Below are 24,693 nucleotides of genomic sequence, written 5' to 3' on the forward strand. Positions count from 1 at the left end.
CACCTGCTTTCAACATTTACCAACGTTCTGTTATTTTTGTTTTATCCATCTACCCATCCTTAGTGATGTTTTTTAAGCTATCACTTTGCTCGTTAGTATTTCTATATAAATCTCTAAAAGGTAAGTCTTATAACATAATCACATTACCAACAAAATTAACAGTAATTCTTAGACCTCTGGTAAAAATGTGTGTTCACTAATAGACTTCCACAGATTTTATTCCTTCAACCAGGCTTTGGGAGAAGAAGGAAAATCTGGTGTAAGCATAGTCCAACCCTCTAACTGGCCCTATTTTTAAGCTGAATCCCAGAGAGGGACATAACTGGCCTGAAGGTACCCAGCGGGCCCACACCAGGGCCTAGGTCTAGTTCCCTTAAAACACTTTCCCGACTTCTGGGATGACATAGATTTTCAGAAGGTCATAGAACCTCCTACCACTGTCAGGCAGAACTTTCTGGCAGAGGCAATATTTGGTGGAGTTTTGAAGAATGTTTAGGAGTTCACCAGATGAAAGGAATTGTGTCTTCACAGTGCAACCCCCTTCTCCCCCCCAGCACCTTGCCCCTTGGACTTTAGGCTTCATTTATATCCCAAGGACATTATTATTACCTAGATTTTAATTTACAAACTGAATTTGTAAATTAAAACAAAAATAGCATTTTTCCTTAGGTACTTTTTGTCACACGTTGACCATATTAAAAACCATTATTATTTTTATAATTGTTGTCTACTAACGGAGATTGATGGGAATTTAAGGCTCCATTTCCCTCCACCAACCCTTCAGAAAGTGCCTTCTTGCCCTGGTGGTATCCCTCAGGAGAGGTCTGAACCACTTCAACTTGTACCCTATTTCCCCAGGTGGTTCCTCCCATAAAGGCTAAACTACCCTTTCTGCAGCCGACTGCCCATTCTGACATCAGTCTTGCCGGGTGGTTTCGTCCAGGGTGGGGCTCCCATTCTGACGTCTCCACATTCTCCCTGAGCGGTTTCTCCAAAGAGTAGACTATACTGTCTTGACTTCTCCCCTCATCCGCCGATGACTCCTCCCAAGATTCAACAGTAACATATAAGACGTCTGTCCTTCTCCCTTAGTGATTTTTCCTTCCTGGCTCCCCTCATCCCTGGTGGTTTCTCCCAGTAGATAATGGCTCTCAGCAGAGCTCCATATCCTTAGAGGGAAATTAGCTTTTCTAAATATAACACAGAGTACCAGACCCCATCGTCAATACCTTCCCCTTTCCAGAAGCCTACCTCGGCCAGGGCCTCACCCTTGCATTCTATGTGGCAATCCTGGCCTCGCTCTCTGAAAACCGGCGGGAGGCCTATTCCTCCGCTGTACGGAACGGACACACCTCAAAGATGGCGGCTCGCGCGCAGAAGCACCATGGGCGAGACCATGTTCTCGGTCCGACAGCGTCTCTTACGAGACCGGCGCCATGTTAACTGTTGGCATGTGCGGATTCCAAGGTAACTCAGAGCATGAGCACTAGCAACAGTTCCTGAGAGAAGATGCTAAAGGCTAGGCCGGAAGCGGAAGTGGTCCTCGAAAGCTTTTTGGCCGCTGGTGTCCGGAGTTTCTCTGCATTTTAATTCCGAGAGGTTTCTGAGGTGATTTTCGTTGTCGTGATTAGGGATTTTGTGGGGTCGATGATGGGGATGTTCTTCGTAGAGTGAGTGATGGTGGTTTCTGGGCTCAGTGGTGGAGAGTTTGTGGCATCCTTTGCCGTTGAGAGCAGTGTTGGGAGTCTCTTGGGTCAGTGATGGGGGTTTTTGAGATGAATGTGGTGGGATTCGTGGGCTCAGTGATGGGAGTCAGTGGTCAGTGAGCGGTGGAGTCAGTTATGGGGTTTGGTGGGGTCTATGATGAGCTTGCTTTCTAAACTTCATAAGTTACGATGTGTAGCATTTTATTGTTCAAATCTAAGTACTGGCTTTTAAAATTTTAGTTATTTTTTTTTCTTTCACCCATGAGTTATCTAGAAGTGCGTTGTCGATTTCATATAATGCCTCTGCGTAATGCTCGAGTTTAAAAATTGCTTTACCGTCTAGTTCTTGGTCGGTTTTCATAAATGACACATCTATTACATCAAAACAATGTGTGTTCTCTATTGCATTGTTTCATATATATTCTGTTTATTTTGTCTGCTTAATTAGAGAGAAAGGTAAACTCACTAGAGTGGTGATTTGTCCTCTTGTCCTTCCTTCTGTCAGTATCTGCTTTGTATATTTGAAATTATTAGGAAGAGTTGCTTATATTTAATAATAGATATGACTAAGTAATTCAAAAGATACCATAACATTCAAGCTCCCACCAATAATTTATAAAATGGGTCATTTCCCCAAATGCTTTCCAGCATTGGATTTTTTAAAATAAGTTTTTACTGGGCACGTTGGGGGCTCATTCGGTTGGTCGACTAACTCTTGATCTTGGCTCAGGTCTTGATCTTGGGGTGGTGAGCTCAAACCCCCCACCCCTGTTGGGCTCCACGCTGGACGTGGAGCCTACTTAAAAAATAAAATAAGTTTTTACTATTCTTAGGAAAAATTAATATCTAATTGCTCCAATGCACTTTCCTGTTATTAAAATTGGCATCTTTTTGGTTAATTAACATTTAAATTTAATTTCCTGTGAACTTTCATATCCTGTGTTCAGATTTTTTTTTCTGGGATTTTTTTTTTTCCATATTGATTGCTAGATTTTTTTCTAATTTAGAAATAACTTATTGTTACATATTGAAATTTTGTGTATATGTTTATTCATCTTTGCTTTTAAAGTGTATTCTAATATATAACTGAGAAATGTCATCTAACCAGGAATATCTGTTTTTTTCTTTTATAACATCTGGGTTGTCTCATATATGTAATAAGGCTCTCTGCCACCCCACCACAATGTTCATACAAACAAATACTACTAAAATTTTTAAAAGTATCTTTTGGGGGTTATAAAATACGTATACTTAAATGTTTAGTCCTGCTGGAATTCAACCTAATGTATAATGTATGATGGGGATATAGTTTGTTTTTTTCCAGGGGGATGGTCAGTTATGTCAGTGCTGCTTACACAATAAATGTCCTGTGCACACTCAGTTGAATGCCATTTTTGTTACATATATAAGTCAGTATTGTCTGAGCTGTTGTTTCCTCTGTTTGATTACATCGTTTTTATATTTTAATATCTAATAGAGACTGGTACTTGCTGAGATTTATCAGGTGCTTCTTGTCTGCCAGGGAGATGTGAAATAGGTACTTTTATCCTCATTTTTGAAACTAAAATGGAAGGAACTTCTTCATATTCTCAGAGCTGAAAGATAGCTGAGCTACAGTTCAAATTTTAAGTATATTACTCCATTTCTCATGACTAATACCCATCACAGGTTTCATTAAACTTTATATTCTCCACAGCACTGGTTCTCAAAATGTGGTCCCCACCAGCACCTGGGCACTACTTAGAAATACAGGTTCTTGGGCCCTGTTATGGTCTGAATATTTGTGTTCTCCCAGAATTTTTAGGTTGAAATCCTAATCTCCAGAAATATTGTATTAGTTGGTAAGGCCTTTGGGAACTGATTAGGTCATGGAGGTGGGCACTTATAAATTATTAGTGCTGTTATAAAACATCCCACGTAGCTCCTGAACCCCTTTTACCATGTGAAGACACAGCAAAAAGGTATTGGCTATGAACCAGGAGGAGGCCCCTGATTAAAATATGACCATACTGTCTCCTTGATCTTGGACTTTCCAGCCTCCAGAACTGTGAGCAATAAATTTCTGTTGTTTATAAGCTACCCAGTCTGTGGTATTTTATTACAGCAGCCTGGCTAAACTAAAACATTTGCTACCCTAGGCCTATTAAATCAGAAACTGAGAGTGAGGTTGAGGATTTTTAACCGTATTTTAAGAAGTCCTCCCAAGTGTTTTGAAACCACACTCAAGTTTAAGAGCCTCTGCTCAGTGTGTCTAGCTCAGGGAACTTCACCTTGGTATTCACAGGAAAGGTTTGTGAGATAAATAGCTAGTATCTGACCATGTGGACATTGTCGTTCTAGGTTTTTTTGGTGTCTCTAGGGAGCCCTTGGGTTAGATCTTTCTCCAGACTCCAGCCTGCCTCTCTCCAGCAGCTCTGCTTGAGTTTACAGATGTCTACAAAGCTTTAGACTCCTGAGAGAATAAAGTTTGAGACCTACCATGACCATGTCAGCTAATCGGACCTCTCCCCAGAAATCCCTGGTCCTGGTTCCAGAGGAACGTGATAATTCATATGAGGTGAGAAGGAAGACTCCCAGGGGGTAGGGATTCATCCTGGGAGTAGATACCTCTGATATGTCACCAGAGCCTCTGGGCAGGGGCAGCTGGGTCACAGGAAGCAACCAGACTTTTACTTCCCTGAAGCAAATCTTGATCTTTCTGTCAAGAATGAGCAACACATGGTTGTCTCCACATCTAGAGGCCAAATGTATGACAGTGGAGAGGTGGAGTATCAAAAATGGCCTTTTATTTTGTCCTTATGCTATGTTGATCTTTGGCTGAGGATGAGATTCCTGATTAGAAATCATTTTTGTGTGCAATTCTGAAAGTATTTCTCTATTTCTTCTTAAACTGTTTCTCCCCACATAAATATTCCTTTGTTCTTTTTAAAAATTTGCTTTTTAGATGTTGGTTCTCCACTGATCTGTTTTATTAACTACTCCCAGAAACATTAATCCAAGCAGACAAAAAATATGAAACTTTGCTATAATGTTGATTTTACTCTCTAACCAAGAGCATTAAATTAGAAATATGAAGTAAAGGGGCGCCTGGGTGGCTCAGTGGGTTAAGCCTCTGCCTTCGGCTCAGGTCATGATCTCAGGGTCCTGGGATCGAGCCCCGCATCGGGCTCTCTGCTCAGCAGTGAGCCTGCTTCCCCCTCTCTCTCTGCCTGCTTCTCTGCCTACTTGTGATCTCTCTCTCTCTCTCTCTCTGTCAAATAAATAAATAAAATCTTTAAAAAAAAAAAAAGAAATATGAAGTAAAAGACTTTTGCACAGCTTTGAGAAAAGACTTAATATCTGAAGTGTACATTTAAAATGGTAAATTTTATGTGTACTTTACCACAACTTTTTAAAAAGTTTTTAAAAAAGTAAAAGGCTAACAAAAGAAACTCTCATATCTGAAAACTTTTAATTTTTTTCCTACATAAATATTCTTTGGGACGCCTGGGTGGCTCAGTCGGTTAAGCGGCTGCCTTCGGCTCAAGTCATGATCCCAGTGTCCTGGGATTGAGTCCTACATCGGGCTCCTTGCTCAGCAGGGAGCCTGCTTCTCCCTCTGCCTCTGCCTGCCACTCTATCTGCCGGTGCTCGCATGCTCTCCCTCTCTCTCTCTCTCTCAATCTAATAAATAAATTAAAAAGAAGATTCTTTAAAGGGAAAAACCATAAAGGATCTTAGAAAATTCCTTGTGTTTAATTTCAGTTAAATAAAGAACGACATTTTAACCCTGAAACAAATAATACATTATATGTTAATTTAAAAAATTTTTTTAAAAGAACTACATTTTAAAGTTTGTGTGGCAAAGCTAAACTATAGATAGAGGGGAAAAAACAGAGATTTAAACGCCTTTTTAAGGAATCCTGGAAGTTTTTGCTGGTGGGGGAGACCTAAGGAATAAGTAGCACTTACAACTGAAGAAGTTAGAAAAAGAATTCAATAAATATAAAATAAAAATAAGGACTAGAAAATAACAAAAAAATAAAATAAAATAAGGGAAGAAATTAGTCATGTAGAGAACAAACATAATTAATGAGCATGTCTGACAGAAGCATAAGTGGCGGGATGCCTGGCTGGCTCAGTGGGTTAAAGTCTCTGCCTCCCAGGGTCCTGGGATCAAGCCCCACATCAGGCTCTCTGCTCAGTGGGGAGCCTGCCTCCCCCCACCCCTCTTTGCCTGCCTCTCTGCCTACTTGTGATCTCTGTCTGTCAAATAAATAAATAAAATCTTAAAAAAAAAAAAAGCATAAGTGGCTTCTGAATGTGGTGGTGATCAAGAACAGGGAGTAAAGATACACTGAAGGTATGTAACAAAACAGGAGAGAGAGTTTCTGCATTATCAAAGATTAAAACAATCTCAAGGGGCACCTGCGTGGCTCAGTGGGTTAAAGCCTCTGCCTTTGGCTCAGGTCATGGTTCCAGGGTCCTGGGATCGAGCCCCGCATCGGGTTCCCTGCTCAGCAAGGAACCTGCTTCCCTTCCTCCCTCTCTGCCTGCCTCTCTGCCTACCTGTGATCTCTGTCAAATAAATAAATAAAATCTTAAAAAAAAAAAATCTCAAATGAATAGTACACAAAATCATACAAAACTATGAAAACCTAAACAGAAGGGATACAGTTTTACAAAAAATAAATGTCAAAATTGATAAATACAGATGGTTCAGAAGCCCCTGCAGAAATTAAAATGTTTATCAAACATTTCCTACACAGTCAAAAATAGTGGAAAACATCATGTGGATTAATAGTTGATCTTTATGGGCGCCTGGGTGGCTCAGTGGTTTAAGCCGCTGCCTTCGGCTCAGGTCATGATCTCAGGGTCCTGGGATCGAGTCCCGCATCGGGCTCTCTGCTCAGCAGGGAGCCTGCTTCCCTCCGTCTCTCTGCCTGCCTCTCTGTCTACTTGTGATCTCTCTCTGTCAAATAAATAAATAAAATCTTTAAAAAAAAAAAAAATAGTTGATCTTTATGCAAAAGTTTTGGGTAAAGATGATACCTAAAATTATTCCCAACCTTGGTTGTGGTGTTTGTTTTATTGTTTTTACTATGTTAATCTTGATGACCAAACCAGTCAAGAATAGTAAAAGAACTGGAAATTATGAACATAGATTCAGTAGTCATAAGAGTATTAACTAACTGAATTCAAGAGTACATGAAAACAGTAGTCCAGTAGGTTTATCACAGGGACACATGTGAAATAGACATTGTTTTCTCACTTAGCAGTCTACTCCAAAGTTAAAATAATAAAATATCTCAAAAATAATAAAAATGCTATATATCAAAAGATATACAGTAAAACAATGTTCAGAAATAATTTAGGAAAATAATTTGTCTTATGCAAATTAGTACAAAAATCTAGATGGAGTGGATGAATTTCTAGAAACATACTAAATTTCTCACCAAATTTTTAATTACTTAATTTTCTTAAAATTTTAAAAAAGATTCTATTTATTTATTTGACAGACAGAGACCACAGGTAGGCAGAGGGGCAGGCAGAGAGAGAGGAAGGGAAGCAGTCTCCCTGCTGAGCAGGGAGTCTGATGCGGGGCTCGACCCCAGGACCCTGGGATCATGACCTGAGCCGAAGGCAGAGGCCTTAACTACTTGAGCCACCCAGGCGCCCCACTATTTACATTTTCACTTTTAGGTATTAAGATTTTTATTTAAACTCATTCTGCTTTTAATAAAATTAGAATTGAAGCTTTGGAGAGATTTATTTACAGTGATTTTATTCTACTTCTTGGAATGTTTTGTGTAAAGTGTGTGTGCATGCAAACTTTATGTTTAATATTTCTAAATGTTATATAGGCACAAGAATGTTTCAGGATACAGAATTTGCTATCTTATCAATAATCTATCTTATATAGTTATGAGGTTTTTACAGTGTGTTTTGTTTTATTTTGTTTTTACTTTATCTGTTGGAGCTGAGAGATACTCGGTTTCCCACCACAAATATATTTGTCTATATTTGTCTGTAGTTTCTGTTCATAAACTTCAATGCTATGAAGTTTGGTGTAGTGATAATAATGACATATGAAATTAATTTTAGATTGTGTCTTGTTATGTTCAGTATTTATTTTCCTAGAATTCAGCCCTATCTGATATTAAGATGGAGGTTCTTGTTTCCTTTCTGTTGGCATTTCCAGATATGTCTTTTGCTTATCATTTTACTGTCATCCTTCAGAGTCCTTGGGCACTTTTTCTGTACAACAGTTTGGAAAGATGTTATTTTACATACATTTCTGATAAAGATACTTCTTTTCTATATCTTTCACCTTATACTCTGTATTCTTGCTTTGGTTCTCAGTCCGTTCTGGTAATTTGGAAGGTTTGGATTCTTTTCTGTGTGGTTGGTTCTTTTAATGTGATCTTTTGTCACATTAACATCTTGAACCCAATCTTTTTTTTTTTTTTTTAAATATTTCAAGTTTTTATTTAAATTCTAGTTAGTTAACATATAGTGTAATATTAGTTTCAGGAGCAGAATTTAGTGATTCATCACTTATGTCTAACACCCAATGCTCGTCACAAGTGCCTCCTTAATTCCCATCACCCATTTAGCCCATCCCCTGCCCACCTTCCCTCCAGCAACCCTCAGTTTGTTCTCTTTAGTTAAGAGTCTCTTATTTTGCCTCCCTCTTTTTTTTTAAACTAAATCTTTTAATCTCTTGTTTTAGACAATATCTGTTAAATTTATACTGTGACTAATGGTAAAAGTTTTATGCTTCCACTTCAAGGATTCTTTTGTTTGTCAGATGTTTTTTATTGAACTCTATTTTTTTTTTGTTTTCCTTTAAAAATCCTTATTTCCATTTCATGTTGTTCACTTATCTGTTCCTTGCTACTTTTTGTATTTTCACATGGTGCTTTTAGAGAGACCTCCCATTGTTGTGTTGCTTTTTCTTTACAGAGTTCTGCCAGTTTATTTTTTAAAAATTTATATAACCATCTTCTTTAGCCAGTTTGTCCATTATTTCTTCCTTGGACTCTTAGATTCCTATTTATTTTAGGCAGTTAACTATTTTAGTGAATTCCTTGAAATCATAGTGAATGTGTTTTCTTCTATATTGTAGCATTTTATTTCTAGCATGTTCCTTTTAATTTCTTCTTTTTTTTCTCTCATTCCTTTTGCTGTAGTATCTTTGTACATCAGGAGATATTTATTGTTATCTTTGAATGAGAAGATTTTTTCCTGGACAAACTGTTTATAAGAAGCTCATTTGGCAAGGAGTCAAAGCTAATATGACATATTCTTTATTCCCCATTAAATTCTGGTGACACTGGCTCTGGGGGGCTGAGGTTTCGGTGTATGTATGGTATCAGTATGCAAATATGTGAAAAAGAAAAACTGGAACACGTGTATTCTTTGCAAATATATAAGGAACATTTTTTTTTTAAAGATTTTATTTGACAGAGATCACAAGTAGGCAGAGAGGCAGGCAGACAGTGAGGGGCAAGCAAAGCAGGCTCCCCGCTAAGTAGAGAGCCCTATGTGGGGCTTGATTCGAGGACCCTGAGATCATGACCTGAGCCGAAGGCAGAGGCTCAACCCACTGAGCCATTCAGGTGCCCCTATAGGGAACATTTTTAAAGAAATGACAATGTTTTAAGCCCCATAAATAGAATCAACACATCACAAAGAAGCAAACTATAGTCTCTGACCACAATTAAATGAAGAAATAAAAAAATCATAATTTAGACATTAAAAACCACAAATTTCTAAGATATATATTCCACAGATACAGATGAACCTTTCTTCTGTCCTTGTCCTTCCTGTATGCTCTTTCCTTCCCCTGAATTCAGTGGCCTCCTCTGTATTTACAATTCCTGAATCTTCATCTCCATACTAGTTCTCTATTCAACTACTTGGCGTACATCCTTGTATGTGTCTTATCACCTAAATTTCAGTATGTATAAATCAGCAGTTGCACTGAATAACCGATAATTATTTGAGTCCCTTTTTCTTACCTTCACACCTGATACCAGTTTCATCTCCTCAATATCAATCTCTTCTGTAGCTTCACTACTCCAGCCTTAACTTTAGATAAGTAAGAAATTCATATTGTCTTACATGAATTGTGCAGGGGCCTCAAGACTGATTTTCCAGTTTTGCCTATTCCAAAATGTTCTGTTTTGAGAATACCCCTTCTCCAATGTATTTTTATTTATTTTGAAACAGTTCTGGATCCTCATAGGGCATTGCAAAATATAGTACAGTGGTGGTTCATGACTCTTTTTGTGCATTGCTGATTGTTAATGTTTTTTTGAGGATGTCTGCACATAAGTTCATGAGATATATTGTCCTGTTGTATTTATTTCGTGCTGTCTTTGTCTAATTTGGTATCAGGGTAATGCTGGCCTCTCAAAAATAGTTGGGAAGTGTTCTCTCTTATTTTCTGGATGAGACTAACTCTTCTTTAAATATTTTTATTTATTCATTTGACAGAGATCATAAGTAGGCAGAGAGGCAGGCCGACAGAGAAGGGGGAGACTAACTCTTCTTTAAATATTTAGTAGTATTCTCTAATAAAACTCTCTGGGACTGGAGATTTATTTTTCCAGGAACTTTTATTTTATTTTATTTAAGATTTTATTCATTTATTTGACAGAGAGAGAGGGGGAAGCAGGCTCCCTGCCGAGCAGAGAACCCAATGCGGGGCTTGATCCCAGGACCCTGGGACCATGACCTGAGCCGAAGGCAAAGGCTTTAACCCACTAAGCTACCCAGGCGCCTCTTCCAGGAATTTTAAATTAAGAATTTAATTTAATGGTTATAGGATCATCATCTTTCCTATTCCATAGTAGCTGACTTCTGGGAGCTTGCAGTTGTGAAAAAGTGGTACATTTCTTCTAAGTTTTTCCATCTATTTGCATAGAGGAGTTTTTATAGTCTTATTTTCCTTTAAATGGCTGCTGGATCTGTATTTTTTTTTTTTTTAATTTTATTTATTTGAAAGAGAGAGCAGGAGATGGGAGAAGAGCAGAGGGGGAGAGAGGGACAAGCAGACTCACACAGGGCTCGATCCCAGGACCCTGAGATCATGACCTGAGCCGAAGCCAAGAGTCGGATGCTTAACCACTGAGCCACCCGGGCACCCCTGGATCTGTACTGATATTTCCTATTTCATTACTGACATTGGTGATTTGTATCTTTTTATCTTTGCCAGTCTGTTGACTACTAGATCAGTCAAGAAAGCTTATCAATTTTATTGAATTTTTTCAAATAACTGGATTGTTTTATTGATTTTTCTTGTGTGGTTTTTTGTTTGTTTTGTTTAAGATTTTATTTATTTGGCAGAGAGAGAGAGACAGAACAAGTAGGCAGAGTGGCAGGGAGAGGGAAAAGCAGACTCCCTGCTGAGCAGGGAACCTGACACAGGGCTTGATCCCAGGACCCTGGGATCATGACTTGAGCTGAAGGCAGACCCTTAACTGACTGAGCCACCCTTTGTGTGTTTTTTAAAATTTTGTTTTCAATTTCAATGATACCTGCTCTTTATTATATTCTTTATTCTGCTTGCTTTGAGTCTATTTTGCTCTTTTTTTTTGTTTCTTGAGGTAGGAATTTAGATTAGCGATTTATCAATTTTCCCCTTTTCTTTTTTTTTTTTTGATTTATGCTTGTCATATAACATTGTGTTAGTTTCAGGTATATATAACATAATATGCTATTATGTAAATATGGTATTTGTATATGTTGTGAAATGATCACATTAAGTCTAATTAATATTCATCACCACATATGGTTGTAATTTTTTGTGTGATGAAAACTTTTTTTTTTTTAAGATTTTATTTATTTATTTGACAGAGAGAAATCACAAGTAGGCAGAGAGGCAGGCAGAGAGAGAGGAGGAAGCAGGCTCCCCGCTGAGCAGAAAGCCCAATGTGGGGCTCGAACCCAGGACCTGGGATCATGACCTGAGCCGAAGGCAGCGGCTTAACCCACTGAGCCACCCAGGCGCCCCTGATGAAAACTTTTTAAGATTCACTCTTAGCAGCTTTATACATTACGATACTACTAACTATAGTCGCCATGCTATAACATTATAGCCCCATGACGTATTTATTTTACAACTGCAAGTTTACCTTTTGACTGCCTTCACCTATTTGGCCAACTACCCATCCCCCACCTCTGGTAACCATTAATCTGTTCTCTGTCTGTGACTTTTTTTTTTTTATTTTGTTCTGTTTCATTTTGAGATTCATATATAAATGAGATCATATGGTAATTGTACGTCTCTGTCTGACTTACTTCTCTTGGCGTAATATCCTCAAGGTCCATCCATGCTGTCAAAAATGGCAAGACTATTTTCCTTTTTATGGCTGAATAATACTCCATGTATGTGTGTGTGTGTGTGTGTGTGTGTGTGTATCACATTTTATCTGTTCATCCATTGATGGACACAGGTTGCTTCCATGTCTTGGCTGCTATAAATAGTGCTGCAGTAAACATGAGGGGGAGTGCATATATCTTTTTTTTAAAGATTTTTTTATTTAAGGGATGCCTGGGTGGCTCAGTTGGTTAAGTGTCTGCCTTTGGCTCAGGTCATGATCCTAAAGTCTTGGGACTGAGTTCCACATCAAGCTCCTTGCTCAGCAAGGAGCCTGCTTCTCCCTCTGCCTGCTACCCGCCCCTGCTTGTGTTCTTTCTCTGTCAAATAAATAAAATCTTAAAAAAAGAAAAAAGACTTATTTGAGAGACTGTGTGTGTGTGTGCATGCATGAGTGGAGGGAGGGACAGAGGGAGAGAGAGTATTCCAAGCAGATTCCATGCTGAGCACAGAGCCTGATACAGGGCTTGATCTCATAACCCATGAGATCACGACGTGAGCCAAAACCAAGAGTCAGATGCTTAACTGACTACCATCCAGGCATCCCTGCATGTATCTTTTTGAGTTTGTTTTCATTTCCTTTGGATAAATACCCAGACATGGAATTGCTGGATCATTATGGGAATTCTAGTTTTAGTTTTTTGAGAAGCCTCTATACTGTTTTCCATACCTGTTGTACCAATTTACTTTTTTTTTTTTTTTAAGTAGGCTCCATGCCTAGCATGGAGCTCAATATGGGGCTTGAACTCAATGACCATGCAATGAAGACCTGAACTGAGGTCAAGAGTTGGCTGCTTAACCAACCCAGTCACCCAGGAGCTGCTTCCCACCCCCACCATTTACGCTTTTACCTACAGTGCACAAGGCTTCCCTTTTCTCTACATCTTCATCAGTAATTTTGTCTTATTTTGTTTTGATAATAGTCATTCTGACAAGTGTAAGTTATCTCATTATGGCTTTGATATGCATTTCCCTAATGATTAGTGATATTGAGCACCTTTTCATGTACCTGTTGGTCTTCCATATGTTTTTGGAAAAATGTCTGTTCAGATCCTCTGCCCATTTCTTAATTGGATTGTTTCCCCTTTTCTAATGTAAGCATTTAGTATAATTTTTCTTTCAGGATTGCTTTATCTGCATCCCACAGATTTTGACACATTGTATTTGCACTTTCTTTCAGTTCTATTTTTAAAATTTCTCTGAAAATTCCTCTTTGACCTACAGATTACTTAGAAATGTGTTGTTTAATTTCCAAATATTTTGTGGCTTTCCAGAGAGTTTTTCCTTTTTTTTTTTTTTTAAAGATTTTATTTATTTACTTGACAGATAGAGATCACAAGTAGGCATAGAGGCAGGCAGAGAGAGAGAGGAGAAAGCAGGCTCCCCGCGGAGCAGAGAGCCTGATGTGGGGCTCGATCCCAGGACCCTGGGATCATGACCTGAGCCGAAGGCAGAGGCTTTAACCCACTGAGCCACCCAGGTGCCCCTCCAGAAAGTTTTTGTTATTATTTTGTAATATAATTCCTTTGCAGATTTTTCTGTTGTCTTTGTTACTGATTTTTAGTTTGATTTCATTATGGTGAGAAATGCTATGTATTACTTCAGTTCTTTCAATTTGTTGCAGTTTGTTTCACAGGCTATATTATCATCTATCTTAGTCATTGTTCTGTGGGTGCTTGAAAAGAATGTGTACTTCACTGTTGTTAGTTGGAGTACTCTATAAATATCTAATAGATCCTATTGTTTGTTCTTCTCATTTCCTATTGTTTCTATAAATTGCCGAGTATGGGAATTCAAGTCCCTATAATCCTTTTTTTTTTAAAGATTTATTTATTTTAGAGCGAGAGAGACTGTGGGTGAGTGGGGGGACTTGCAGAGGGGCAGAACCCCCAAGCAGACTCCCCACTGAGCATGGAGCCAGCATGGGGCCTTATCTCATCACCCAGAAGATGTGAGCTGAAACCAAGAATCTGACACTCAACCCACCCAGGTGCCCCTCCTATAATCCTTTAAAAAAAAAAAAAGTTTATGCCAGGTAGAAATACCCATTCCTTCAATTATGCATTTACAGATTTTAAAAATTTTTAATAGGAGAATCAGGTTTTTATTTTTTATTTTATTTTTTTTTAAAGATTTTATTTATTTGACAGACAGAGATACAAGTAGACAGAGAGGCAGGCAGAGAGAGAGAGGGAATCAGGCTCCCTGCTGAGCAGAGAGCCCGATGCGGGACTCGATCCCAGGACCCCGAGATCATGACCTGAGCCGAAGGCAGCAGCTTAACCCACTGAGCCACACAGGCGCCCCGAGAATCAGGTTTTTAAAAGATATTTTATTACAGAAAAAAGTAAATGTATACAGAAGTAGAGAGAGTAGTTTAAGGAGCCCTTGTATCTGTTGTGCTTACCACCTAGCTTTAGTAGTTGTTAATATTCTGGCATTCTAACTCCATCTAAAACTACCCTGCTGCCCCCTTAGCTGCTGGGTTATTTTAAAGCAAATCCCAAACACCTGTCTTATCTGTAAATACTTGGACATGAATCTCTAAGAGATGAGAATTCTTTTTTCTTTCTTTTTGCTTAACATAACCAGTAAGTCCTTATCACACCAAAAATAACATTAATTCCTAGATATCATCTAATACCTGGTTATTGTTTGAGTTTTTTTAAACATGTGATAAATGTCTTTTTAATGTTGGTTTGTTTTAGTGAAGGGCCAAAGTCTACAAGTTGCATTTGGTTAGTATGACTCTTAAGTCTCTCTCTTTTTTTTTAAAGATATTATTTTTAAGTAATCTTTTTTTAAGTAATTTTTAAGTAATATTTTTAAGTAATCTCTACACCCACCTGCTTTACCAGCTGAGCCAGCCAGGCACCCCCTTAAGTCTCTTTTAATAAAGAAAAGATTCCCTTCTACTATTTTTTCCATTATAACTTATTTTTTGAAGAAATGGGCCATTTGCTGCCTTCTGGATTTAGCTGATGATTCAGTCTTAATATTGTTCAATATGTTTCTCTTTCTTTCACTTTTATCTATGAATGATTTTTTTAAATCTGGAGGCTTAAAAGATTCAGGTTGGATTTTTTTTTTTTCTTTGATAAGAATACTTAATGGGGGTGCCTGGGTGGCTCAGTGGGTTAAGCCGCTGCCTTCGGCTCAGGTCATGATCTCAGGGTCCTGGGATCGAGTCCCACATCGGGCTCTCTGCTCAGCAGGGAACCTGCTTCCCTCCCTCTCTCTCTCTCTCTGCCTGCCTCTCTGTCTACTTGTGATCTCTCTCTCTGTCAAATAAATAAATAAAAAAAAATCTTTAAAAAAAAATAAAAAATAAAAAAAGAATACTTAATGGATCGTATAATGAAATTAATTATATCATGTCAGGAAGACATAATTTTTGGTTATCTCTCTTTTCGTAATGTTAAAACTGATCATTGGATGTAGATTTATTAGCTGGTCCATCTTTTGTAAACTTCAGCCTTTCACCTGAAACAGTTAAGCACTCATTAATGATTACTGAATAAATTCATTATTTCACAGGAATTACAAAATTATGATATTCTAATTCTAACTTCCTCATTTATTAGCTAGACTCATTCTATAAGAAACTTTTCCTCATTTATTTGGTTATCCTGCAATAGAGATCTTATATGAAAAAAATTAATAAAAATCTAATTAATTACCTTTACTAAAAGTAAAAAATCTTTACTTGTTCTCTGATCTGTCTTTTCCCTAGCGCCTTCCTGACATAGCATGCAGACTTCTCTCCATTATATAGAGCTATTTAGTGTTCCTCAAACTCATCATGTATTTTCCTATCTCCTCACCTTTTCTTGCCTTCTCTGGGAAATGACCTTCCCTACCCTCCATTTTGTATTATACTTACCATCTTTCTTTTTTCTTTACTTTTTAAAAAAGATTTATTTATTTATTTTTGCGAGAGAGTGAGAGAGTGCACACAAGTTGGAGGGGGCAGAGGGAGAAGCAGACTCCCTGCTAAAGCAGGGAGCACAGTATAGGACTTGCTTCCAGGTCCCCAGGATCACGACCCAAACCAAAGCCAGACTTTTAACCAGCTGAGCCACCCAGGCCCCCATACTCATCTTTCAACTTAAATTTATCTAATAAAAACTTACTGCCCTGTGTCAAATACACCTTTAACTTTTTTGGGTCCTCAGTGTGTTCTACATAACAGATTTACTTTTTGACACTTTAGTGAACATGTGTCTTCTTTTTTCCTTCTTTTAAATCTTAGGTCTTTTAAGTTGCTAAGAGATTAGAAACATAAATAATTGGTTTCTTTGTTCCTAGGACTTCTATAATGGCTGGTCCTAAATTGCTCAGAAGGTGTATCACAGGTCATTCATTTACTTGCTAAAAGACTAAAAGAGAGCCTATTTCATTCTTCAGCTTTGAAATATAATTAAATGACTGTAGTATAGAACAAATGGCAGAAATTCTTAATTGGATTTCTTTCTTCCACAAAATATTGTGAAAAACTAGATATTGAAATAGGCACCCTATATGAAATACCATTTTTTAAAGTTCCTGTGTTACACAGGTGTAGTGTATGTATTTATCAAAACTTCAGATGGACATCGTGGATTTGTACATTTCACTGTGAGTGTATTTTACCTTAAGAAAGGTAGACAAATATACTCTGGTTAATGATTTGCATTTTCAAGTATTTAGTACAAAGTGTACTGGCATTTATAGTTAACTCTGAACTGCATAGAAGATGGATTGATGGATGGATAAAAGGATAGATGTGTGATAAAACAAAAAGACTAAAATGCTAATGATAGATCCCGAGTGGTGGGTATACAGGTTTTCACTGTGTAGATTCTTTTAAATTTTCTGTATATTCAAAATTTTCCAAAATAAATTGGAAAATAAAATTTTCCATAATAAAATAAAAGGGAAATGAGAGGTGAGTTTTTAAAAAGAGGAACCTGCTTGGATGGTGCAGTCATTTGGGCGTCTGATGCTTGGTGTTGGCTCAGGTCATGAATGAGGTCTTGAGATCGAGCCCCACGTTGGGCTCTGCACTCAGTGTGGAGTCTGCTTGAGATTCTCTCTCTTTCCCTCTGCCCCTCCCACTCTGGCTCTCACTCTAAAATAAAGTCTTTTAAAATTAGGGGGATAAAAGGAGGAAGTAAATTAACAACAAAATCAATATTCCATATTCCTAAATATAGTCTCTCCATCCCCCAAAGCTAACTATTCACATTGAACAGGAATATGCCCTTACAGGGATCGGTGTCCTTCAGGGATGTGGCTGTAGATTTCAGCAGAGAGGAATGGCAGCATCTAGACCTTGCTCAGAGAAACCTATACCGGGATGTGATGCTGGAGACCTACAGTCACCTGCTTTCTGTGGGTAAGCATAGTCACTTCGACACAGTGTTTCCATTCTCAGTTGCTGAATGCTGTGAGATGTCTGAAGTGTGATGGTTCTGTCCTTGATTTATCCAGGATTCTTTATCCCTTTGGGCGTTCTGAATATTACTCTGTTCCTAGAAATATATGGTTCCATTCCTGAAGAAAAAAAAAACTTCATTGAACAAGACTTTATTGATTGTGCCTTGAAATACAATTAGCTGGATCCAGTCCTTTATCATTTCTTACGAACAGGGTATGAAGTTCCCCAACCAGAAGTTTTCATGTTGGAGCAAGGACAGGAGCCATGGGCATTGCAGCGTGATCCACATGAGAGCTGTCCAGGTGAGCGAGTGTGACCCAGACAGAGGGGAGAAAGGGGAGCAAATCTCAGCTTTCTTGAGAAAGACTGGCATCTTTGAAATGCTATTAAGATGACTCTTTTAGGAGGCTTTAACTTTTTGTTGCCTTGCCTGAAGACCCTTGACATTGGCCTCTCAGATGACTAAATGCCTTCATCATGTCTAATCATCATTTTCTTTGGCTTTTTGGAATCTGGATCACATGCCAATCTGCCTCATTCAGGGTTTTTTTTGTTTCTTGGTTATGCTCCTTTTCTCAAACATTCTTTTTCTTTCTGCCTTCCCTATTGTCCAAGATTCTTTATGCATTCAGGCATTCATGGATCTGCTTTCTTTCAAAGTAGATTACACACTTCCACTCCTGGTAGTCCTCTGTCATTTTTCTTTCCACTATGGGATGCCTCAGATCATTAACTCCAACCAGCCTCTCTCCCTTTTTTCTCCATAGGCACTGACCTAAGATTTCTTATTTCCTCATTCCCCATGCCTTTCACCCAACTGATGACTTTGTCTCTTAACCTTTAGGAGTACTTTTCTGTTATTTCCTTCCAAAGTCGGTTGTCTCTCTGGCTCGTTGGCTGATTTTTGTAATTGTTTTATTTCTGTACTTCACATGATTGAGTTTAATCTTGGTCCTCATTCAGGGCACACTGTCATCATCAGTCTGGGTAAAGATTCTCTATTGTAGTAGTTGGCCCTTATCTGCAATTTCACTTTCTGCGGTTTCAGTCACCCATAGTCTAAAAATACTAAATGGAAAACTCCAAAAATAAACAATTCATAATTTTTAAAGTGTGTGCCTTTCTGAATAGCATGATGAAATCTCTTGCCATCCCACTCCATCCAGCCTAGGAGTTGAATCATCCCTTTGTCCAGCATATCTATGCTATAAATGCTGACCTTTAGTCAGTTAGTTGCCATCTTGGTTATCAGATTGACTCTCATTATAATGTAGTGCTTCTGTTAAAGTAACATTTTACTTAACAGTGGCCCTAGAGCACAAGAGTAATGAAGGTAGCAATTCCAATATGCCAAAGGGAAGCCATAAAGTGCTTCCTTTAAGTGAAAAGTTGAAAGTCCTTGACTGAATAAGAAAAAAAAAATCAGGTTCAGTACTGTCCAAGGATTCAGCAGGTATCTATGAGGGTCTTGTCACATGTCCCCTTCAGATAAGGGGAGGAACTCCTGTATTTTATTTTTTGATTTATTACCATGTCTTTTTCCCCACATCCATCTCACTTCTCATCATAGGCAGTTGTTTTATGTGATAGAAACATATTTTTTAATGCATGCCTATTTTAAAATTTAAAGTGACTTGGGGTGTTATTAATTTATGTAAATGTTGCTGTGCTATATATCTTGTTCTTTGCCTTACTTTTTCCACTTTTGTCCATGGTGGGTTATGTTCATAATGTTTATTTACTCTGACCAGTGAATTATATCCTAGAATATTTCCTTTCATCACTGTCACTAGCCCCTTCAACAAATGAGTCACCCTTTTCTCTATGTTCAACATGGATGAGCCGTTTGACCCTTCCCCTCTAGCCTCTGCTAACTGGTCTTTGACTAAAATATCATTCTCCTTTGAGAAGAGTTTAGGTTTCAAATGTTACAGCAGAGAATTTTTTAAAAAGCTGCTTTCTACATTGAGAAGGAAGGTGATACTACAAGTGAAATTTTGTTATATTTCATTCTAGAAGAATTGTGGCAGATTGGTGACCAGATAGAGAGCTATCAGCAAAGAGAAAACAAATCTTTAAGAGATGTTGCTTTCATCAAGAAAATTTTGACTACAAAGAAGGATTATGAATATAAGGACATTAGAAAAATAATTCATGTGAGCCAAAACATTCTTTCACCAAAAAGACCCCACCAGTGTGACTCATTTGGAAATGCTTTGAAGTATAATTTAGATTTACACAGTCATTACAGAAACAGTGCATCAAAGAACATAAATAAGATTACTGAACATATTAAAATTTCTTCCTATACTGACCCTGAGTGTTCTCCAACAGGAGAGAAGTTATGGGACCATAATCAATGTGGGAAAATCCTCAGCTATAAACAAGCACCCTCTCAACATCAGAAAATTCATACTGGGGAAAAATCTTATGAATGTGCTGAATTTGGAAAGATCTTCACCCAGAAGTCACAGCTCAGGGTACATCTGAAAGTTCATACAGGAGAAAAACTCTATGTGTGCATTGACTGTGGCAAGGCTTTTGTAAAGAAGCCAGAATTCATTACACATCAGAGAACCCATACTAGAGAGAAGCCCTATAAGTGCAGTGAATGTGGAAAAGCTTTTTTCCAAGTATCTTCTCTCTTAAGGCACCAGAGAATTCACACGGGAGAAAAACTTTATGAATGCAGTGAGTGTGGAAAAGGATTCTCTTATAACTCCGATCTCAGTATACATCAAAAAATTCATACTGGAGAGAGACACCATGAATGCACGGATTGTGGCAAAGCATTTACGCAAAAGTCCACACTCAAGATGCATCAGAAGATTCATACAGGTGAGCGATCCTATATATGTATTGAATGTGGACAGGCCTTCATCCAGAAGACACACTTGATTGCACACCGAAGAATTCATACTGGAGAAAAACCATATGAATGCAGTAACTGTGGGAAGTCCTTCATTTCTAAGTCACAACTCCAGGTACATCAACGAATTCACACAAAAATGAAACCCTTTATATATACTGAATATGGAAAGATGTTCAACAATAGTTCCAACCTTGTCACACACAAGAAAGTTCAAATTAGAGAGAAATCTTCCATATGTAATGAATGTGGTAAGGCCTTTACATACAGGTCAGAACTGATTATACACCAGAGAATTCACACTGGGGAAAAACCTTATGAATGCAGTGAATGTGGAAAAGCCTTTACTCAGAAGTCAGCACTCACGGTGCATCAGAGAATCCATACAGGAGAAAAATCTTATGTGTGCATGAAATGTGGACTAGCCTTCATCCAGAAGGCTCACTTGATTGCACATCAAATAATTCACACAGGAGAGAAACCTTATAAATGTGGCCACTGCGGGAAATCCTTTACTTCCAAGTCACAACTCCATGTACATAAACGAATTCACACAGGAGAAAAACCTTATACATGCACTAAATGTGGGAAGGCATTCACCAACAGGTCAAATCTTATTACACATCAGAAAACTCATACAGGAGAGAAATCCTATATATGTCCTAAATGTGGAAAGGCCTTCACACAAAGGTCAGACTTGATTACACATCAGAGAATTCATACTGGAGAGAAGCCTTATGAATGTGGTACCTGTGGAAAAGCCTTCACTCAAAAGTCACACCTCAACATACACCAGAAAATTCATACTGGAGAAAGACAGTATGAATGCCAGGAATGTGGGAAAGCCTTCAACCAGAAGTCAATACTCATTGTGCATCAGAAAATTCATACAGGAGAGAAACCTTATGTATGCAGTGAGTGTGGAAGAGCTTTCATCCGGAAATCAAACTTCATTACTCATCAGAGAATTCATACTGGAGAGAAACCTTATGAATGCAGTGATTGTGGGAAATCCTTCACCTCCAAGTCTCAGCTCCTGGTGCATCAACCAATTCACACAGGAGAAAAACCATATGTGTGTGCTGTGTGTGGGAAAGCCTTTAGTGGCAGGTCAAATCTCAGTAAACACCAGAAAACTCATACTGGAGAAAAGCCCTACATCTGTTCTGAATGTGGGAAGACCTTTAGACAGAAGTCAGAATTGATTATACATCACAGAATTCACACTGGAGAGAAACCGTATGAATGCAATGACTGTGGCAAATCTTTCACTAAGAAATCACAACTCCAAGTGCATCAGCGAATTCATACAGGGGAAAAGCCTTATGTGTGTGCTGAGTGTGGAAAGGCTTTCACAGATAGGTCAAATTTGAATAAACACCAGACAACACACACTGGAGACAAACCCTATAAGTGTGTAGTCTGTGGAAAAGGCTTCGTCCAGAAATCTGTGCTCAGTGTCCATCAGAGTATTCACACTTGAGAGGAACGGTATGAGAAAACCTCAGTGAGATCAGGTCTGACTGTACATCATTGAATTTGTTCAGAAAAATACACATATTATCATAAGTAGAAATACCCCATCAAAACGTCATACATTACTGTATCAAAGAGGGCCCTGAATGAAGGGGGTCCTTCACACATTGTCACCATCTTCATTAAGCCTTGAGGCATTCATGCAGGAAGAAAAGTAATTTTGTCAATTTGGCAGATTAGAAGGCGGCTTCTCCTGAAAAATATGATGGAACAGGGCACCTAGGTGGTTCAGTTGTTTGAGCATCCGGTTCTTGCTCTCAGCTCAGGTCTTGATCTCATGGTTGTGAGTTTGAGCCCTACATTGGGCTCCGCACTGGGCATGGAGCCTACTTAGATATATATGTATGATGGAACATTGTTACCAAATTCTGCAGAGGAAAGTTTATGTTATGTTGTCTTAATGATAATCCTGTTTACTGTGGAATAGGTAAAGTGCCAACAAGTTGAATGGTAGAACAACATAATATATACAAATAGTGACAAACCCTAAGTTCTGTGAGATGCTTGCTGCAGAACACACTAACAGTTTCAGGTGTGTTTTCATTCTTCTGTTGAATCTAACATGGTTGTGTGTATCCAACCCCCATTGAGTATTTCCATCAAGAAAGAGATAACTCAGTAAAAAAGTTCTTTATGTATAAGGACACAAACCTCAGAGTATATGTTGACCCATTATCCTCTAGCATCATGACTCATAACACCCTTTAGCATCTACCAGTGAAGTGTCTTTGACCCTTATGAATCCTTAGCACATCATCTTCTGACACCCATAAGTGCATTAGCGCTAAACACTGTGTCTGCTGACTGCCATTATTTCAGCTCCCAGCATAGTGTTTTGTGAACTTCCACTATCCTCAGAAAGTTTCTGAGGTAGAATTTGTGGGTCAACTTTTCATCCAGTCTTCCTTTTGCTATCATAGTTCTTCCAGCTAATTTGCCTTCCTTAATGAGCTGACATTTATAATAACAAGTCAGTAACTCATATTTTAAAAACCTCAACATTTGTTCATGTCTTCTCTGTGTCCATCTTCATGCCATGGACTCCACAAGCACCTTCTCCCCATGTGCCTCAAACACATCAGTTCGGGTCCTACCTCAGGGCCTTTGCACTCTCTGAAGAACAAGATTCATCATATCCATTTGGTTAGCTCCCTCATATCTTCCAATGGTACCTTTTCACAGAGGGCCCTATGCTTTCCTGACTGGTTTAAAATTTTGGCCCCTTCCCCTCTATCCTCCTTCCTTCTCCATAGCACTTACTGTCATGATACCCTGTATATTTTACTTGTCTGTGGCTCCCAAACTAGAATGTTTGTTCTCCACTGTGAGCCTTGACCTGTGCCTGACGACAACAAGCATTACATAAATGCACATCGTGGAGTTACTTCATCACAGCTTCCCTTTGATCTTTCCTATTTTGATTTTTCTATTGCAGCATAGGATACTCCAGTGGGGAGAACCAACTTGTCTAAAATACCAGGCTTTTTCATTTCTAGCTTTTACCTGGGCTGTGCCTCCTTCCTGGCCCTAAAGCTGAAACATCACCTTAAACCTTTTGGCCTGATGCCAGCCACTTTAAAGAAGGGAAAACCTATACGGTAGAATTCCCACATAGATGCTTGGTGTTCCGAGATTTCTTACCATGTTTCAGAAAGCTCACAGTGAGCTCCAAAATCATTGCAGAAGAACCTCACTTTGCCCTAGAATGCACAACCTTACCCCACCCCAGACCCTTACTACATACCTACTCCTCATGCTCTGACAGGCCCAAAGCTAATAGTATAAAGGGGCTGAAAGCCAAAGGGCAGACCGTCCTTGGACCTTAGGTGTCCAACCCAAGACTGGCAGCAGTGGCCTCTCAAATGCAGGCAGAGGGTCTGAGTGAACAGTTAGCTGCTGGGCAGCCAAACTGAACCAGCAGAATGGTTCCTCCAGGTCAGCCCACTGGTAACAACTGGGAGTGGGAAGTAGTGGGGTTGTGTAGAGATGCTCTTGCCTTTGTGAACAGCATAGTGACTGAGGATCGGGACAGAACCTGGTCAAGGGGGAAAGCCCTTTAACCTCCTTACCTACATTTCATAGTGCTTAGTGACACATCGCGTTACTTCACCTTAGATCAGTGTCTGCTTCATCTTTAGCTTCCCTTCACCTTACCCTTTCACAATATCTGATGATCCACGATATGCCTTTCTCTGTTTTTGAACAATGTATGGTGGACAACCCACTGTTAACTCACTTTACCTCATCCTATACTGTTATTTGGGGCTTCTCTAAGTCTTGCAACCCACAATTCTGCCTCAACGTAGGACAGTGTTTACTGAGCCCTCAAGATAATATCTGGAGACCCTCTTATCCTACCCCAGCACAGCATCTGGACACCCATTATCAATACCTCTTTTACTCCACTACTGTGTTTATCAGCCCTCCTTAATTCCAGGAAATAGCGTCTGGAGATTTTTCTTTTTACCGCCTCCAAAATTACCTCCAGCATAATGTCTGTTACTTCATATGTGACAAAGTCTAGTAACCTCCATACTTCCCATTTATTCCTACTTTCATGTAAGTGGTTACAGATGGCCACTTACTCTACAGGTCCTCAGAATAGGGACCTGTGATATACCACCCCCCACCATCCAACTATTAACAGTATCCTCTGATACTTTCTCTGTACTTCTAGTAGGATGGTTTGTGGTCTCCCTCCATTACTTGTCCATCATAACAATGGTGACTATTTCCCTCTTCCCTACCTAGCAGTGTCTGTAATGATTGCCACAAGTAAGGGCAGTGACTGATAAAT

The 24,693-nt window shown here is 38.8% G+C and overlaps 1 protein-coding gene across 1 annotated transcript; it reads left to right on the top strand.

The window, feature by feature from the left end:
* The first annotated feature begins 1,514 nt into the window (after positions 1-1,514).
* On the top strand, positions 1,515-23,925 carry LOC125088372 (zinc finger protein 585A-like). The gene is made up of 5 exons (XM_047709389.1): positions 1,515-1,608; positions 4,047-4,263; positions 17,323-17,449; positions 17,704-17,793; positions 19,508-23,925. The coding sequence occupies exons 2-5, from the start codon at positions 4,186-4,188 to the stop codon at positions 21,841-21,843; spliced, it is 2,631 nt and encodes an 876-aa protein (XP_047565345.1). The 5' UTR covers positions 1,515-1,608; positions 4,047-4,185; the 3' UTR covers positions 21,844-23,925.
* The last annotated feature ends 768 nt before the right edge of the window (positions 23,926-24,693 follow it).

Source organism: Lutra lutra, chromosome 17 (genome assembly GCF_902655055.1).
Source record: "Lutra lutra chromosome 17, mLutLut1.2, whole genome shotgun sequence".
Taxonomy (NCBI): Eukaryota; Metazoa; Chordata; class Mammalia; order Carnivora; family Mustelidae; genus Lutra; species Lutra lutra.

Excerpts from the sequence above, each read along its gene's own strand:
- LOC125088372 (XM_047709389.1), top strand. The coding sequence starts at position 4,186 with ATGACCATGTCAGCTAATCGGACCTCTCCCCAGAAATCCCTGGTCCTG. Across the intron at positions 17,450-17,703 it reads CAGTCACCTGCTTTCTGTGG|GGTATGAAGTTCCCCAACCA; the intron begins GTAAGCATAGTC and ends TCTTACGAACAG. Across the intron at positions 17,794-19,507 it reads TCCACATGAGAGCTGTCCAG|AAGAATTGTGGCAGATTGGT; the intron begins GTGAGCGAGTGT and ends ATTTCATTCTAG.